Here is an 18,727-nt window from a genome sequence, read left to right as displayed (position 1 = left end):
AAAGGGGGGTGGGGTGGGCTCGGGGGCGAGGAGCAGCACAGATGCATAACTTAAGTAAAAGCCAACAAAGCCCAGATTTGTTTACAGATTTGTTTAATCAGGAAAATATATGCAAACAAGTGAATTGGCCTGTGGTTGTAAATGTGTATTAAGATCATCACTTACAAGGCCAGGTCTCCTCTAACCCTCTACAGAACCCCTCCATCAAGCATTATTAAGGAAAATAGAATCTGCATAAAGCAGCAACAATGCCTTGAAGTTGATTTGTTTAATCTTCTTAGGCAGTAAGCAGCGCATCCATGTACTCCTTTCACTGTTAGCTAATTAGAAATCATTTGATCTCTGTGCCCTGAAGATGTGCAATCACAACTTTGCTGGGAAATTAGGGAAATATTTCACAATTAAAAATAGAAGTATGAGGGTGCTATGACAAAGCTAATGGTGACACCTCACCTACGTGTATGTGCATATTGGGATCTGTGTGTGTTTGTGTATACAACATGGATTTTGGTACTGAAAAAGACAAGAGAAATTGCCCTGAAACCAAAGCACACCTGGTTGCAGAGAGCAAAGAAGGAAATAACCCGCTACCCAACCCTTCCCCAGTCACGGCGTACTTGAAGCGCTTTAACTAGAAAGAAAGTTCCAGTAGAGGGGTAAATTAAAGGTGCAGCACTCAGAGGTACCTGTAGCTATCTATGCAACGATCACACAGGCACTGCCACGTCCTTCTGGCATATCTCTCTGCAGATCGCACAAGGAAGACAAATGTCATTACCATTTTATTAAAATGTGTCCCATCAGCAACATTTCCCCCTCACATATCTAACCTCCCCTCAAAAAAATTATAATCATCATTCCCCTCCATCACTTGCTGGGTCTAATTCCCTCTCTCCCTTCACTTGCAAAGGACCTTTGCTTTCATCCTTGAGAAGGGCTTTAATTTGAAGTGCAATGCTGGATAAAGAAGGGAAGACAGAGAGAGAGAGAGAGACAGACAGAGAGAGAGATATGGAAAGACAAAGAAGCAGGGGAAATGTTCGGGTGCCAATCAATCCGGCGCGAGGGGCTGCAAGGGCCCGTTTGATCTGTGTCTTTCAAAGGGGGAAGAGTGGGAAGGGCCATCACAGACTATTTGCCTCTCGCTGCTGGCCGCGGCGCCACTCTGACAGAGAGCAATCACAAGCTGGTTAATTCAACATCTACCTTCGTAATCTTTTTTTCCCCTGTCTCTTTCTTTTGGTCTTGTTCTGTCTCCTTAGATGAAGTACTGATCTTTCGGAGACCATTTCCGGCCTCCCGTTCCCCCCCTTGTTGAAAGAGGGAGAGATCATAAGAGTGCTTCCAAACTCTTTTTGACCCACCTGTGCTCTTGACTGCTTTAGTTTAATTCGGGGAGAACGTCATTGATTTTCTCCAGTCCTGAAGTGGTTTATTTATTTACATATCACTAACATGAAACTGCAAACTGTAAACCAGAGTGGGACGAGGCCTTTTCAATTTGGGAGATAAGTGATGTGAGCAAAAAACGGTTACAAATTAGGATAATTTCTTTTACTGTGCGTTTTAGGTCCATAACTGTGACATGATAATCTTGAAAATGTGTTGATTAACTTCACTGAAAGATGAGTACAGGTTTGAAACACAACATCGAGACTACTGGTGGAATTTGCTCAGAAAACTGAAGCCCATATTTAGTGTCAGCTCTACGTGTGTGGAAACAGTCTGATCGTAACAGCTTTTAATGCCACAAACAGTGACCTCTCTTTCTTGACTTGGTTTATTCTCACATGGGTTAACCGAGGGAAGGAGACACAAGGCACGTGAATCTAACTGTGAGACGTATTCGCCAAAGGTCACCATGCAAAAGGACAAATAGAGGTGAGGGATATCGAGGGGTGAAAGTTAAAGCAAAAGTGTAATGGTGTCGTCGGGCCTCAGGTTAAAGGGTACAGAGAATATCGTTTGTAAGGGTAAGTGAAGGCAGAAACGTTCCGTAGGGAGGTTAGAGCATGGAAGTCAAGGAGATCAGAGGTAAAAGTCGGTCCTTGAATTTAAAGAGTAGGATTTACACAGGAATAAGCCTGTTTGAGAAATTCAATGAAATAAACTTTTTAGTGTCAGCACAAAGACACATACCTATTCATCTGAAATAGGAAATGAACTACAGTGCCACCAGAAAGCAGCACCTTTCCAGTTATGTCCCTGCCTGGACTTCTTCACATGAAGCTTCCCTCCAACTCGGATTCTTTTATTTAAGGTCAAAGGGATAACAGGATAAAGGCTGTCCTCCCTGCTCCCCTGAAGGACAAGCACTCTGCCGATTGGATTTGGTGGCCTTCAAGGACAAAGGAACAACACTGTGATACAAAAGAACCAATAGAGGAGGAACAAGATTTCATCTGACTCTATGGCCTGAGTGATTGGCACCGATGGACAGACCAGCAATGGCAGTGCTGCGTCTTTGTGCGCTCCTTCAGCGGTGAATGGCAAGACTTGGTCCAGCAGCAAAAACACACTCAGAGATTCTGCAAGATCTGACCTCTGAGGAATAATAGGAGTCTGGGCAAAGTTGTAGGAGCAGGAAGGTGATTTCATTCAGTCGAATGATGTGAAACGTTCATTTGTGTGTGTGTGTGTGTGTGTACATTTGACAAATAGAATGTAACAGGGGCTTAGATCGTTGAGATAGAAAAATAAAATCTATATTAACATCCGTATGTTCCTACCCTTTTAAAAAGTCTGAGGGAAGGTACAGTAGCTAAAGGGGCAGTCCAGCGATTTACAAACGCACATCCATAAAGTCAAGGGGGACTCAAAGAAACAGACTCAACTAGTATCTCTGAAGCTCTGAACAGGATATCCTCCATTTCTTTGGTGAGACTAGAGCAGTAACTTTTGTCTATGGAGAAGATGACCAATCTTTGGAGTCCCATTGAAATCACCTTTCCAAGGAAAACAAGGAAAACGTGATCCATAGAAAATCTACATATTAAGAGTTGCCACACATCTGTACAATGTGTGGAAAAAAAATGAAACATTTAAAGAAAGTAGTTTATATAGAAGATATCCTCCAGTAAAATAATAATAATGGTGATGAATTACTGACTATATAGCCACCATTCTTATGTGGCGGGAATAACAATAACAATAGAACTGATAAAGCCAGACATACGGGAAGATACATCCCAACATTTAGAAATTAGTTTGTGGGTAAAACTCTGGAAACACTGAATCCCACACGTCCCATAATGCAACTCATTTGCATTTTTCATTAAACCTCCCAGATGGATCTTTCAAATTTCACACCAACAGTTTGTGATGCAGGTTTTCATCAATATGACATCATCTGGGTTATTTTATCAAAGTGGAGAGCTCCTTCCAGAAATGGAGACATTACACCAACTTCATGCCAGATGAGTGGATCTTCCCCCGAGTGCTGAACTGATCTTTGGAGGAGCATCGTTTTTACGCTCAGTTGATCCAGTAGAGCTGCTAAGCAGCCAACAGAACGAGTCCTTGGTAACAGCGGGCAGCTCCCACATGTTTAATAGTTAAATAAGATATTCCTGTAAATAAGCCTACAGCGCCAATGACCTTCAAACTCAACATTCAAAACTGTCTTCCAGGCACGGTTGCATCTAAATACAAATCAAACTTCTGACATGCTTTGTGCATGTGGAAGAGGAATTGGATGATGCCAATGTGCACTCTTAGGCTCAAACCCAGCTGTTCCACCACTCATCCAGACCCTCCAAATCTGGAGACTTTGTGGAACAAACATATGCACTTCCTGACTAACCCACATACTTTATAGTGTTTCTTTATTTTCCTTTCATTTTGTGTTACCTGCATGTAGGTAGGCCAGGTCTGGATTCACAATATCAGAGTGATGCTCCTTCAGGTGGTTGCGGAAGTCCATGGGAGAGTTGGTGGCACAGTTGCATTTGGGACAGTTGTACATCTTCACACCTTCATGTTTGCCTGTATGGAGAATGTGCTTTCGGATGTTCTCAGCGCAGTTGGATCTGTGGAGGACAAAGAGGAAAAGGCCTCATTTTATTTAGAATGAAAAAAACTTCAGATCACGAGCTTAAAACAAAAATTGTGATTTTTCCAAGATGCAGTAGGTTTACAGCACTAACATTTCTTTATTTTTGTTCCAATGAGGATACACAATCACATACAAAATTCAAGCAAGGCTTTGGAACTCAGGGAAAATATCTTAAAAGCATCGACTGCTCATACATTCCTCGGCGAACCCGGCCTACAACCACCAAAAAACTAAAGTCGGCCAACGATATTTACACAGTACAAATTCATTCATATTCTGTCTTTCTCTGACATATCTCAGATATTTTTCCTTATTTACAGTTGTTCAGGTTTAATGTGTAATGTGCTGGGAGCTCTGGCTGAAGCGTGCTGGGAAAGTGGATATAGAGGCCTGATAGAGATACGGTGTGTCTAAAGGCACGTATTATGCATTATTTATCTTTTCAGATTGCATGAAAGGTGTAGGAATAGCAGTGAATGCTGTGTGTGTGCGTGTGTGTGTGTGTGTGTGTGTGTGTTTGGGCTGGTCAGATAGGGCAGGCCGAGAAGTGAGCGACTGCAGGGTGGAGGATGTAATGATGTCAGCTCAGAGAGTCACACACAACCCTGTCCTGATTAATGATGCTGCCTGACCTGCTCCCAGGCTCTATCTAAACCTGCCCACAGACAGACACACACACACACACACACTAATGGGAAGACAAACATGCACAAACACTACATACATGCAAAGACACGAGCACACCTTCACTCATGGCAAAATAAAAATGTAATCTCTGATTTGACTACACAGGTGAAAATGTACATACCTAAGTCATAAACGCTACCGTGCACAAACAGGACGGCACATGCACAATGCATCATGCAAGCAAGCATACGTGTAGAACACAGTTTCATACACACACACACACACACCATCACGCGTTGATGGATGGGGCACGCGGGCTCAGTTTGGACCTGACATTCTCGGACAGTATAATACGCAATTACTCTCCCTTATCACCTTGGCCGGGACAATAAAGCCTCACAGTGCCATAGCTCACGCCAGCCAAGGAGAGAATTTGTTTTCACTTTTGCAGAGACACCGCTCTCCATCATAGGACCACAGTCCAGCCCAGTTTTCAATGGGGCCTAAAAAAAACTGAGCAGTCCCTCTGTGGGTTCCGTTCACGCCGTATGAAATACAACGAAGTGGTACCCATTGTAAGTACTTGTAAGCAACTGGAGGGCTTCACAGAACTAAAGGCTACACGAGGTTGGGTGGCTGCTCTCTCATCACATGCAGTGATGTCCAATGATGGCGGAATAGAAAAACAAATGAGGGTCAACGGGGAAGCCCGCCCCTCACATGTTGTGACACGCAGCACAGCAAGGTTGAAGATTAAAACTGGCCCACGTGAACCTGATATAAAAACTATAGATTTAATGACCATAGGTTCAAGGCAATATTAAACATTGCTTTTTAGCATCTGATCGAGACAGATTTAGGTTGACAGATCGGCAGCTAACAGCTACGTAGATAGGTATAAATATTTACAAATATTCTCAATCATTTATAGGTCAGAAAATACAAAGATTATTTTATCAGCAATCTATAACAGGCTTGCAGACAAATCATGGGCACATCTGCTGGCTGTTCTTCTGCATAATGAAAAAGACAGAGGATTTAAACTGTCACACGCTAATGAATCGCGGTAAATCATGCCGCTAAAAATGCATTTAATACTAAAAATGAACTGATTTCTTATTCCAACGCGGGATCATAAATAGATAAAAATTTGAAGCGGAGCTAAAAGGTTCCAAAGAGAGCGCGGGTGGATTCCTAGGGGGGCATACGGTCTCTCAGATATGGTAATGGTGTAATTGTCATATTAAAACAACACAATGTGCGTTTAGGAGTCAGCAGGTGTCACAGTTAGTGAAAGCCCACACCAGCCCTCCTACCATACTCTGTATTAATTAGTCCAACACTGTTTCAACCCCCCCCCCCCCCCGCTTCCTTGCACTCGCCATGGGAATCGGCAATACTGATGCTCAACAGATGCATCGCCCCTTCCCCGCTTCTTTCCGTCGCTTTCCCCTTTCTTTTAGCCATTTCCATATTCATCCTCCCAAACAAGTGTATGGTAATGGGAGAGGTGTAATTGAGCGGTGCTTTGTTAGAAGAGATTTAAATGTGTTTCTTTGTGTGTGTTAAGAGTTGGGAGGGAGTGTACGTGGATCGATGATGCTATTTGGAACTTATTCTGCCAAGAAGGCTGGGTTATCATCATTAATGCCTCCCTCCCATCTTTTACTCCACTTTACAAGGTTGCAAACCTCTCTGGCACTGACAGCGAGCAAGCCATCCTCAAAGGCACCATCGCCTCCAACTGAAATGGAGTTCTCACAGGTAGATTGAAACATGAATGCCACAGCATTCAATAAACAATACGAGCCCCAGCAGGATGGTAAGGATGGAGTCAGAGGCTACATATCAATTAGACCATTTAAGATGCCACTGTGACATTAATGAGAACAGGAAAAAAAGCCATTCTCAATGTGAACAATAGAAATGATTCCTTAAACAAGTGAAGCAAAGTTGGCTTGCATAAATTGCTAGAGAATCGTCAAGCAGCTATCGTTAATTGACAGCCCAGGACTCCCAGTGCAATATCATTAGAATATTTTTATCAGCACCCAACTATAATTATGCTTCCTTTATTATCTATCACTGTCTGAATAGGAGATGAGTGGCATTTGATAGATCACTCACTCCATGCTCATTTACATGCATTTGATGAGCAGTCTTGATGGAGATCACATCATATCAAGAGGGAACCAGAGACGTACATTTAATAAGGAGAGTTTAACAGTGAAAACTATATGTAGACAGTATACCTGTAAAACAAAAGACACGTCAAACCGGTGCTTTCATTTGCATCAGCCTTGAATCTTAATCTATACAACTGCATCATATGTATTCCATAAATTCGGGCTACATTAAGAGGTCACACGTGCAACGCATCCAGAGGTCATCGTCAGGCCACTAGAGACGACAGGTTTTAACATGTCTTCAGATTGTAAAAGCAGAATGGATACGGGGCTGTTCTTGGCTGTCTCACTCAATCCCTCATCCTCACATTAGTAAGCCATTGGGGGTATTACCCCATCCTTCCTCCTCCTTCCAGCTTGCCAAACCCCACTTCCCGTTCCCTGCCCTCTGGACCTCTCAGAACCCCTGGAGTTTTGGAGCTACCACAATGTTAATTAGGCTTCTAATTTATTGTTTCATTTGCCATTATCTGTAATGATTATTAAGAACTGGTGGAGGAACACTGAGACCAGGAATGTCTGGTGGTTGTTCCACTTCAGTTGTTTTGTCCAGGATCAAATTGTACCTTAAAAAATAAAATCAAATAAATAAAACAATCAACACTTAACTTATAGTTCTGATGCATACAGTATTTTCCCTGACAGGACAGACAATGATGAGACACTTAGGATTCAACAATTATTAAGTATTTCTTCGTCCTTCAGTCTTTTCTTGGATCGGAGCTTTAATTGTGTCTCAAATGTTTTCAAATATTTGTCACAGAAATGTGGAATTCTGAGCAAAATTATCATTATTTATTTGAGGTAAAAAAAAATAGTTGCTTCAAAAGCATTCTTTGTTGGCTGCTGTAAATAAAACAATAACAATGCTGACATACTGATGTTTAGAATGTACATGGTTCATCATCTGAGTTGAGAGAGTTAAGAGTTTTTCTTAAATACAGTTCCTCCCAAAACATGCAATTTAGGTGAATTGATTACTCCAAATTGTCCGTAGGTATGTGTGTGCGTGAGCGGTTCTCTGTCTCCGTGTGGCGCTGGCAACACATTCAGTCTCGCCCGTAGCAAGCTGGGATAGGATCCAGCAACAACCGTGACCCGCAAAGCAGGAATGAATGAATGGATGACAGCAGTCACCCTCAAAGGAGAACTTCATGTTGAGATATTTCAGACTGAACTGAGCTCATTTTAAGTAGAGGCAAAAACCTGTTCAGATATACAAGACAAGACTCAATGCTCAATCACTTGTCTTTCCTTCATCAACAAATCAACAAAAGCCTCTAAAAAATAAATACAAATAAACTCATATGTAGAAACACAGTGCTTGCATTGCACAAGATATGATACATGAACAAATGCTGTGAACCTTTCCTGTTTGTCTTGAAATTTGCACAAGTAAATTCCTTTAATTTCCATGAAAAACCAATCATCTTTTTGTGTTGACATACGTAGCTGTCTGTTAGCTGCCTATAGCACAAATCCCATCCAATAATTGTAAAAAAATAATAATTCAAAGACCTTGTAGTTGAAATGAAAAGATGCTTTGAAATTCTCCTACTGTTAAACAACACTTACAAATTGAGACACAAAATTATTTGAAGAATCGTCTTTCAAACTATATCAGTTAGAAATCCTGGAATGATCATTAATTGTTATCATAAAGAGATGTGATTGGACAAGAAACGGAAACTTGAGGTACAAGGTGAGATAATCTTTGGGTAAGTAGAAAATAATAGCCCGGCTACTGTTATTACTTCTCAGCACTTAATTTTTTTTTGAAGTTGGACTGCATACAAAAGACATGAAATAAGTGGAGCGCCTCACTGCAGCGGAGCTGCTGAAGCAAGCTGCTGAAATGACTTTGTCACAGAGGGGAAAAAATGAATGAAGAGTACATCTAAAACCAATGATGGGTTCGAGATCATTCCCTTTCACACTCTTCTGCCACAACATGACGAGGAAACAAGGGATGAGAGAGAGACAGAGAGACAGTCAGAGATGGAGGGAGGGGAGAGGGAGATAGAGATGTGCAACGCCAGCCAAAACTTTTTCAATTTCACCGACAATTTCCTGTGTAATTACTGATGTGGTATGATGGTGTTTTAATGACAGGGACCTGCCGGTGACAGACGCATCAAGGTGTGTGTGTGTGTGTGTGTGAGTTCTAGCTGGGCCTGTTGATGATGGCAGAGTGATGAGATGGAGCCGTGCTGTGTTAGACCCGTCTGCCCTCCACCGTCCCAACACACACACACACACACCTTCCAGCAATACCATCACCCCCCTACACACACACACACACACACACACCAAACTACCTTACAATGCCACCTGCTATCTTATCACACTCATTCACTTATATATCAGCCCCTCTTACCCCCACCTATCAACCCCCCCGATCGTCAGCACCATCAGCTCCTCCAACTGTGGGCGGATCAATGAGCCAGTACCTGTAGTCGCACCAGGGGCAGCGGTAAGGTTTCTCTCCGGTGTGAACGCGTTTGTGCCGTGATAGGTGGGACTGGGTGGTGGAGGCGAAGCTGCAGAGCTTACATTTGAAGGGTCGCTCTCCTGTGGGCGGAGGTTTTGAGAAGATTAGAGACAGTAAACAACGATGAGACCAAGAAGACAGAAATGTATTATCCATCTTACGTTGCTCCAGATTCTCTCCCCCATTATTGGTGACTGTTTTAATGGTGGGTTAGTTTAACAGCAGGTTGTTTATTGGGATTAGATGACAAAAACCAGTTAGGCCAAGACCAAACCTCGTATGTTGGATGTTAAACCATTTTCAAAATCTAATTTTGTTTTTTTAACTTGGTCAAAACATGAGGAATGAATTTGTTTATTTCATAAATAAACCCTTTTCACTTTTGAAGTTGTTCATAATGCTATATGTCAATAACTTGTTGACAATTATTGACATGGCTGGCAAAAGCATATATTTCCTGACACAACATTAATAATTCATAATTTACCGTAATCCCACCACAAATAAACTTTTATTTGCTTGAGCAAAATAACTGATACGTAGATTTTCACATGCAAGAACAAACAACAAAGATGGAAATCTAGTACAAGAGACAAATAAGTAAAATTAGAAAAGAGAACAGAAATCATAATGCATAAAAATATATTTCAAAAAACATCCTTAATAAAATGTAATGCAATGTAAAGTACGGTAATGTAAGAGCTGTGCAGTTTTGTGAAGCAATGCAGTGCGTTTTCACCGTGGAAGGTGCAACAGTCCAGCCTGTAGTGTAGAATGCATGAACTGTGAAAATCATAAAAAGGTGCCTTAAAGGAAGTGTTTCATCAACTTTGTGTCTGTTGTGTTAGGAGCTGCAGTATTTCCTGAATGTCATGGGGTTCTGTAGTAATTCAGGACCTGAGGGATGACAGCTGCAAAGATGGTTAACAACCCTAAAAAAGGGTGTTACTATTACATGTATGGGAGTTTTACCCCAAATATTAAGTTGAAATTGCTTAAATGATTTGAATTTGCCGTTATTAGTCCTTTTGCCAGCTAACACTGAGAGGCATACTGTAATCAATTATTAACAAATGTGATTGAAGAGTTGTGTAACTGTATCTCAAGCTGTTTGGGTGTAATTAGATTTGTAAATGTTTGAAAAGAATCTCTAAATGCATAATGATGCACAAATGTATCTTCAGAATCCGAATGTGAGCGTAATGAGGTCAGATTTCCCAGCGCTTTTCCTCAGCCTGTCACCAGTTGGAGGTGACACCTTGTGATTTGTGGAGTGGCATTGCTGGGCTGAGTGCATCTCGCCTTCAGGTAGTTTTAAGGGGCAATGAATGTGATGAATTTAGTGTTGATCAGACAACGAATACGAGATGAATTAGGCTGGGAAAAACAACAATAAAACTTTACCTGAAGGACTTCAGATTTTCATTGTGATGCCTCAAGTGAAACCACTTTCTCATTTAAAGTGCCTGATTTGAGTTTCTTGCTGGAATGACAGCTTTACTTGTTGTGAGATTAACTGCTAACTGGTAGCCAAACTAATCCACCTCATCTTCCCTGGCCTATGGTGGCCAGTGTGATGACAAGGGATGCAGTACAGAGATGGTTTTATACCAGTATCTGCTCCAGGAGCCCTGGAACTAACACTGGCATAATCAGTGATGGACATTGACTGATGTCTGAGGGGTCTATTGCTCATCTTCTGTTTCTGCCTAAACATGCCGTGTCTTTGTTGCGTTGTTTGTCAGTGCTCTGGTTGCTCCCACTGCAAATCACATCAGGATTATATTGCCAGCAGTGAAATATATTATATTATTCTAGATTATTTTTTATTAACACGTTCACTGATTGGTTGCATGTTCAAATTGCCATACAACTCCAGATCTGAAAACAGATTTGAACTCCTTTCTGATCCACAAACCTGATTATGTAAAGATTCTTAATTACTATATGAAGATTGCTTTAGCAAAATCTTGATTACACACTCAAGGCATTCAATGTCTATTCTTCGCTCTCAGTCTTGGAGACAAACGCCAAGAGTTAAATGATCATTCTTTGGAATAAAATATAAACAAATGTCACGTCAACTCTGACCAGTGGAAGGGATTGAAATATTCGTTTCAGATGCAGCATCAGATGCAGAGGAGCTGAAATGTGTCGGCAATGACAATGGGTGTCGGTGAAAATGTGTTGTTAAACGTTGTGTTCCCAGCCAAGATAGTTTATCGCTCTGTCAGCAGAATATTTTTAAAGTTATGAATTCATCTTCATGAAACGTGATGAGAAAGATCTAGATGGGAAACAGATGGGAGATTTCTAGCGCTGGATCAGAGATTATTACCGTATTTGACACATGGCCATTTATCTGAAAGAGACGGCGACTCGCTCAAACGCTCAGATCATCAATTTCACTTAAAGCAAAGTGGCAGGACGGATATCTGTCAGTAAGAATGCTAGACTGGACATTGTTGGTAGCTGAAGAGGATTACTCTCCGTGGATGCTTTGGTTTTTATTTGAATTTTTTATTAACTGTTTAGTTCAAATGTATGCGTACCGGTAGTTAGTGTTTTACTCAATAATAACAGTCAATGGATAAAATGATGGACTTGGAAATATCTTAAGATTCTAAAGCAATCTACAACTGGGCTAAAAATGTCTTTAGGAGTGGACTTTAAAAAAATGTCACAATAAAAATGTGACAGGAAACCAGTGTTAGCAGTGTGGCCCCTTCATGCACAGCTGCTTGACAACAGATTGGGATATGCAACTACTGTAAATCTGTGGAATTGACACATGTCAACGCAGGAGAGGAGGACCAACATTGGAGGTTTGGAGGGGAAATGGCAGAGACTGAGGAGCAAACAAGATAAATTATGAAAAGCCAAATTAATATTTATAACAGAGTCCTTGATCCTTGGACGCCTGCCAGACAAGAGTTAAGAAGGGTGTTTTTTCAATACCCTAATTTCCCCCAAAAAAACCACTGGTTATTGACGCCATATCTGAAAAACACAATTTCCCTGAGCGACAGAATGACATGGTGAAATGATAACTGAAATTAAAAATCTCAGATTCAGTCAGCCATACTGCTACATATGCCTATCACGGAGAGCAGCATGTCACACTGATGCGCCTCGGCGTGTGTGTGTGTGTGTGTGTGTGTGTGTGTGACAGCAAACAGCCGTTAACACTATGTGATAAGACATAGTGTCTAAGCGGAGCGTCAGTCACGGTGCATACTTCGATCAGTAGTGTTGTGAGGTCAGGGTGTGTGTCTTGTTCACCTGTGTGCTGGCGCCGGTGTTTGGTGAGGGCGTGTCTTGTTCCTCCAGCAAAGCCACACATGTCACACAGATAAGACTTCTCTCCTATAAGCAGAGCAGGAAAAGGAGAAATGCAGAATAAAGAAATGGGTTTTCCAAGGATGAGAGAAAAAAACAATTGCATACCTGTCATTTAAAATTACAAATACAGATTGATGGATGGATAGTTATAATTTATGACACTCATTCAAATCCAGCGCTATCGCATGAGAAAATAAATAAATATAACCAAATTCATTAGATTTAGAATATGTTTCAGCAAAGTAGTTAATAATATAGGCAAATTACAAGAAACCCATCGTAAAAACTCAATCCCACCTCCAAAAACCTGTCCTTAGTGTGTGTGAGCGTGTGTGAGAATGGTTGTCTGTCTGTGCAGCCCTCATCCGGGGTTCACCCCGCCTCTCGCCCATAGCAAGCTGGGATATGCGCCAGAAACCCGCAAAGCAGAAGAACATGGATGGATAATCATAATCATACACTGTTTATCTGTGCAAGAGTTAATACACTTAGCTTTTTTTATGGACTATATATGAAGTTTTCTTCAAACTAAATTGTTAAATATTTAGGACCTACGAGACCATCTAACCACTCACAAGATTTTTTTCCATTTCATATTCAGAAAACTCAAAGGACATTCTTAGAAAAGTAACAGAAGTTCTTCAAATGTGAAGAAATTGTAATAACCTAAAACTATTTTAGGACCTTATACGTGTACTGTATACAAAAAAATAATAACAGTAATACTGGTCCGCTTTGTCAGTTCCCTGGAATCCACACAAACCAACACTAAATCACAAAACTGTAAAAAGACAGTAAACCTTAAACCTGCTGGATGCATTCACATCAACATGAACAGACACACATCCTGTGACAGTGGCACGAACATATTGAGGGTACATTCACAAAACCCTTCAATCTTCCAAATGGAAAAGTCTGGAAAATTACTGCCGAGGTGCCGTTGAGCAAAGATCCGAGAGCTCAACTAAACACAAAGAAGGACGAAATGGTGCATTGATGGATTTGGATGAATATGTATAAAGGAGGAGGAGGAAAAACAGACCGAGCAGATGAACAGGGGTTCTGGCTGGCTAACAGATGAGCCGAGCTGAAGTCACAGATCACTAGTGTAAATCCATCAGAGCTCTCACAGCTAACTAATTCCTCCAATCAGATGGATCCATGTAAATATGTCAAATGGGGGACGGGAAATTGCCAGTGTGGTTTATTGACTGTGATAAAATCTGAAAAGCACCGCTGAACATAATTACATACTTGTCAGAGCCATAAAAATTAGCTTTATTATCAATGGGATGGTTTTGAACAACTTCATTTGGGGGCGATGCCTTCCAGATGGGGAGCGTGGAGAGCTTTTTCACACTCCTCCTCTCTCCCCTTCAGCTGGCTCTGTCATTAACAGCATGATGGCCTCTCTCCCTCTCTCTTTTTCTCTGCCATCGCACACATTCTGTCACAGTCCTCTGCACACACACAGAAACATTTGTGATAAGAATCACTCAGGGAAATGCATGCACATACAAACACACACACACACACACACACAAACATACAAATGCATTTATGGAAAGGACACAGATGTGCACTCCAAAAGGAAGAGGCTGTTATTCCCATGCACAGACGCACAATCTGCAGGCGGTGTGGTAGCAGCACGATTCCACACAAGTTCATGATGTACACATCCGCATTCATGGAAAACCTATAGGCATCACACGTATACAGACATACAGACGCATGCCGCATAAATATTTAAATTAAATTGTTTATTGTTTAGGATCCCCATTAGCTCCCATGAAGTGGTTGCTGGTGTTCCTTGTCTTGCAAATTCTTGAAATCAGCAGTATTTCTCGGCATCATTTGATTTTAAAAGTTAACATTTGAAACAACAAAACAAAATTGGTCTATGTTCGAAAAAAAGGCTTTTGCTCACGAGGAGGTGAAAAAAATATATACTAGAAAAGCACTGAGAGAGCGCAGGCCTCCGCCAAGTAGCTCACCCCCCCACCCCCCCCCCCTTATTTTCTGCTTGACCACGGCTCTCTGCAGCTGACCCCCGCCCACTACAAACCAGTGTGTTTAAAATCCTTTGACCCTTTAACAAAACGTAACGTTACTTATTCACACATTTCTAAACTAGTAACGATTAGAATAGTAACTGAGGATCTGGTTAGCCCTTTAAACCCCCTTAGAAAAATAATGTCGTTTACTCCTCCACTCCTCTCCCTCCCTGCATTCCATCTCTCATTACGTCCAACGCTACAAGACCCCACCACAGAAAAAATCCATAGCCATCGATCCCTGCGCCGAGCCGCGGTCGCCACAATTATTCTTGAGGAGGAAAGCTTGGCGATGAATTACATGTGTGCTTTTCATCTGCTATTCTGTGGCGGTGAGCCCTCCGACGATCCGGGTGGGGAAGGGGGAGGTGGAGCAGCAAAAGAGTGACATGTTGTCACCACTGACCGTTAAAGTACTGCCCCCCCCCCGAAGAAACCCACAAAAAGCCTTGCATTGACTCCATTCATATCAGTGTACAAACATCTGACAGTGACCTGATGCTCTGTCCTTAAGCAGCATTAACACACAAAAAAAGTTCAACCTTACTTTAACTAATGGGCTGACGGCACTTCTTGCTATGGCTGCCCACTTGCAGAGGTCAGACACACACATTTGCAGTCACAGAGCGAGCTATAGGTCACAAACATCAGCTTAAACGCCTCCACAACGCAGCGTACGGGAAGTTTAGCTCCACACAAAAAACACATTGTCATAAAATGACATTCCCTGCTAATGGGCACTCAGAGCCCTTAAACTTTTTGGCAATTTGAATATCGCTTCACATCATTGCTTCTCTTTTGTTCCCATGATAACTCGCCAACTAGCCACCCTTTAGTGGAATTAAATATGCCTTATTGGGAGACAATAAAAGAACTTTGAAGTCAAAATATACAACCTCTCTTTGCATGTGTGTGAATATAATATATATATATATATATTATATTCACACACATATACGTACTGTATATATGTGTGTGTGTGTGTTTTAAATAACCCTGGAGGCGACTGCATGCAGCTATAATTGCCTCCCTCATTAGTTATGTTTTAGCAGGAGCGAATGGGAGGGCAATTAATTCTACCGCTTAATTTTTGACACGGAATCCGCAGCTGTATTGATGTGTTCGCCATTTTGGGTCTCATTTTTCAGGGAAATTAATTGACAAAGTGCGAAGATTTATCAGCATATCGCCAGATTAAGCGACAAACTGAAGCAATGAAGAAATCAATTGTGGTCCTGTCGCTGTGTACGACTGCCCCACCCCACAGCCCACAGCACCCGGGATCCTGGGGAACGCTGGGTGGGTCAGGAGCAGTGCACTTATTTATTTATTTGAGTTGCTCATTCATCAGCCGTTACAAATGACCCTGGTGGCTGACAACTGAATCCCCCCCCCTCCCTCAGACATGACTGGTGTGAGAGGAGGGAGTGATTATCATAAAAAACACACAAATCAGAGAGGAACAATGAATCCCGTTAACGGCAGGAGAAGGAAAGCAGAGGTGTTAACGTATTTCTTTTTTGGGGACGGATCTGCAAGTAAAACCAGCAGCTCAATCCATTTACGATAACGTCTGAGATTCTCCGTTAGGGACCCCTTAATCTCCTGTTTTTTTTTTTTGTTGTTGTTTAGCTGAAAGGCAGTTATGGGAGGAAATTCTAAAATGTTTTGCCTCTATCAAGTTGTTTGTTGTTTACTGAGTCGCCACCCTGACTACTGTTGTTATGCCTTTCACGCTGGATGCACTTTCATGGCAAAAAATATTAAAATAGAATAATAATATTAATAATAATGGGAGCAGAATTTGCGCAAAAACGTTTTTTTCTTCTTCTTCCACTAACAGTTCTAAAAATATTCACATTTCAAACGAAGGTTGACAAAACCAGACTTCTCTCACTTTCACCATGAATGTTGTTCATTACGCTATTGATTAGCTCTTCCGTTATGTCAGCCCCATAAATAAAAAAAAAAACGTCTTTGGTGGCTTCTTCTCAGGTCACGCCGGTTTAAAATGTTAGACTCTGGAACCTGACGTGAAATTATCTGGAATTACACAACATAATATTGCACGACGGCTCTGGCTTGGGTGTTAAGCATCTTTAGTTTACTGCTGCATTTCCTGCAGACCTTCCTTAATGGGACACACTACCTTTTGAAGTGAGAACACACTGTGCAAAACATTATTCCATAGATGTTTGTGTCGCAGAGACAAATCCACATCAGGCTCATGCATGGAGACTAAACACGTGTCCACATCCTGACAGCTCTGTAAATGTAAAGGGATAATGAACCAATTACACACACATGACAAAGACTGACTCCTTCTAAACTTCTTACGCTGATGAAGTTCTTGGTTCACACACAGTCATGGGTCACGCAAGAGCAACCAGTATGAACCTTTTGGGATGCTAATCAGCTCAAGCCTCCTGAAAGGAAGGTGTTTCAGGTGAAATTTTAATTGTCTTATTTTCATATTTTCATACTTCTTCATCCTTGATCTCTAATTTCTGCACTTTTCTGTTCCGTATTAATCACTTCACAAAGATTTGAGCGCACGCACGTCCGCCACGCGCTACCTCACGCCTCTCCGTGTGACGGCGAGGTGACAGCATGACAGCAGCCGCTGATGGGGAATGATGAGGGCTGGAAACAAATGAAAATAAAACGACTAATTATGTCAGAGGCGCCTTGATGTTACATCACTGTTAAAACACATTTAAAATAACATCCAGCAGGTCTTCTACTGAACACACACACACACACAACGGGCACCCGTGACGGATGGAGGGCTCTCCTGCAAGCGCTCACTCAGGCTGTCAGGCCGCTGGCTGCTGCTGCTTCTGTCATTGACTTAAAAGGGCATCAAGGAGCCGTGTGTGGGACATTACTGAGGCCGAGGGGAAACTGCTGGGCTGCAGCATAAAGACACTTTCAGAGATTCTGACTTGGGCTCCTATCGAGGAGCTATTATGCAAGAGAGTATCCTCCCACAGCTCTGTCTATCCAGAGTTTTTAGTAAGTAAGGAGACATGACTCAGTGCAGTCGTGTTCTGAGTGCCCATACAGCAGTGAAGGATGGAATGAGAGCAAGAAACCACTGCAGGTAGGACATAAAAAAAATATTCTAATGTTTTGTTTCCTTGTTGGTTTGATAATGTTGCAGCACCATCGCCAGTATCAGAGTACTGGTGATCGACCACAGAGCAAGGTGTTTCATATCCAGTTCAGCCTCCTTCCTGGTTACGGAACATGGCTTTTAAAGTAGGTGCGTCAGTATGGGGAACACCCTGCATTCCTTTCCTGAGCCTCCAGGCTGTTATTTTAGATTAAACATAGAACAAAGACGACAAGCAACCTTTAGTCACCTTAAACATATTTGTCCATGAAACAAACAAGACTGTCTGGTTTATATATGATATAATCTGTACAGGATGACAGGCAATCATCAGATTCACATTAAAAATAGACTTTCCATAAAAACCATCCAATATTTATTTTGTTGAAAGAATTCGCAACAGTGAAAGACACAAGTATTTATCGTGGTTCATGTGTCTTGGTGGAGACAGGCAAAAAATAAATAAAAAATACATACAGTTTATGTGATTTAATCTGTGCAAAAATATTTGAGGTTTTAAAATCCTTGATACTTTAATTAAAATAGGATTGTAATAAAATTGTGCATATCTTCTTCCTATTCTTCTTACTTCTTTTTTAGAACAAAGAGGAAACGGTATGAACAAATACACACACATGTACATTCATACCATTTTGTATTGAGCAACACATAAACTGGATCAGCCTAATGTGGGAAAACACACCCTCGAGGATCAGATGGATTTGATAAGCACACACTCGCTGCCCGGCTTGGTCTGGAGAACACACACACACACTCGGTGACCAGATGGGTTTTTTTTCTGGGGAAATACACACTGTGTTTCCTCCCTCATCAAGCAACCCCCTATGTTTGGACGAT

General features: G+C 41.6%; 1 protein-coding gene across 1 annotated transcript in view; it reads right to left on the bottom strand.

The window, feature by feature from the left end:
- Positions 1-18,727, bottom strand: part of znf407 (zinc finger protein 407) — a 126,563-nt gene that overhangs the window by 32,753 nt on the left and 75,083 nt on the right. The window contains exons 6-8 of the mRNA XM_068758761.1: positions 12,641-12,724; positions 9,318-9,438; positions 3,850-4,028 (exon numbers count right to left, since the gene is read on the bottom strand). Of these exons, the coding sequence (XP_068614862.1) occupies positions 3,850-4,028; positions 9,318-9,438; positions 12,641-12,724 (384 nt within the window). The remainder of the gene's footprint in view (positions 1-3,849; positions 4,029-9,317; positions 9,439-12,640; positions 12,725-18,727) is intronic.

The sequence above is a fragment of the Brachionichthys hirsutus genome, chromosome 3, assembly GCF_040956055.1.
Source record: "Brachionichthys hirsutus isolate HB-005 chromosome 3, CSIRO-AGI_Bhir_v1, whole genome shotgun sequence".
NCBI lineage: Eukaryota > Metazoa > Chordata > Actinopteri > Lophiiformes > Brachionichthyidae > Brachionichthys > Brachionichthys hirsutus.
The sequence above is the reverse complement of the archived record's forward strand: the minus strand, read 5'-3'. Positions and strand labels throughout refer to the sequence as shown.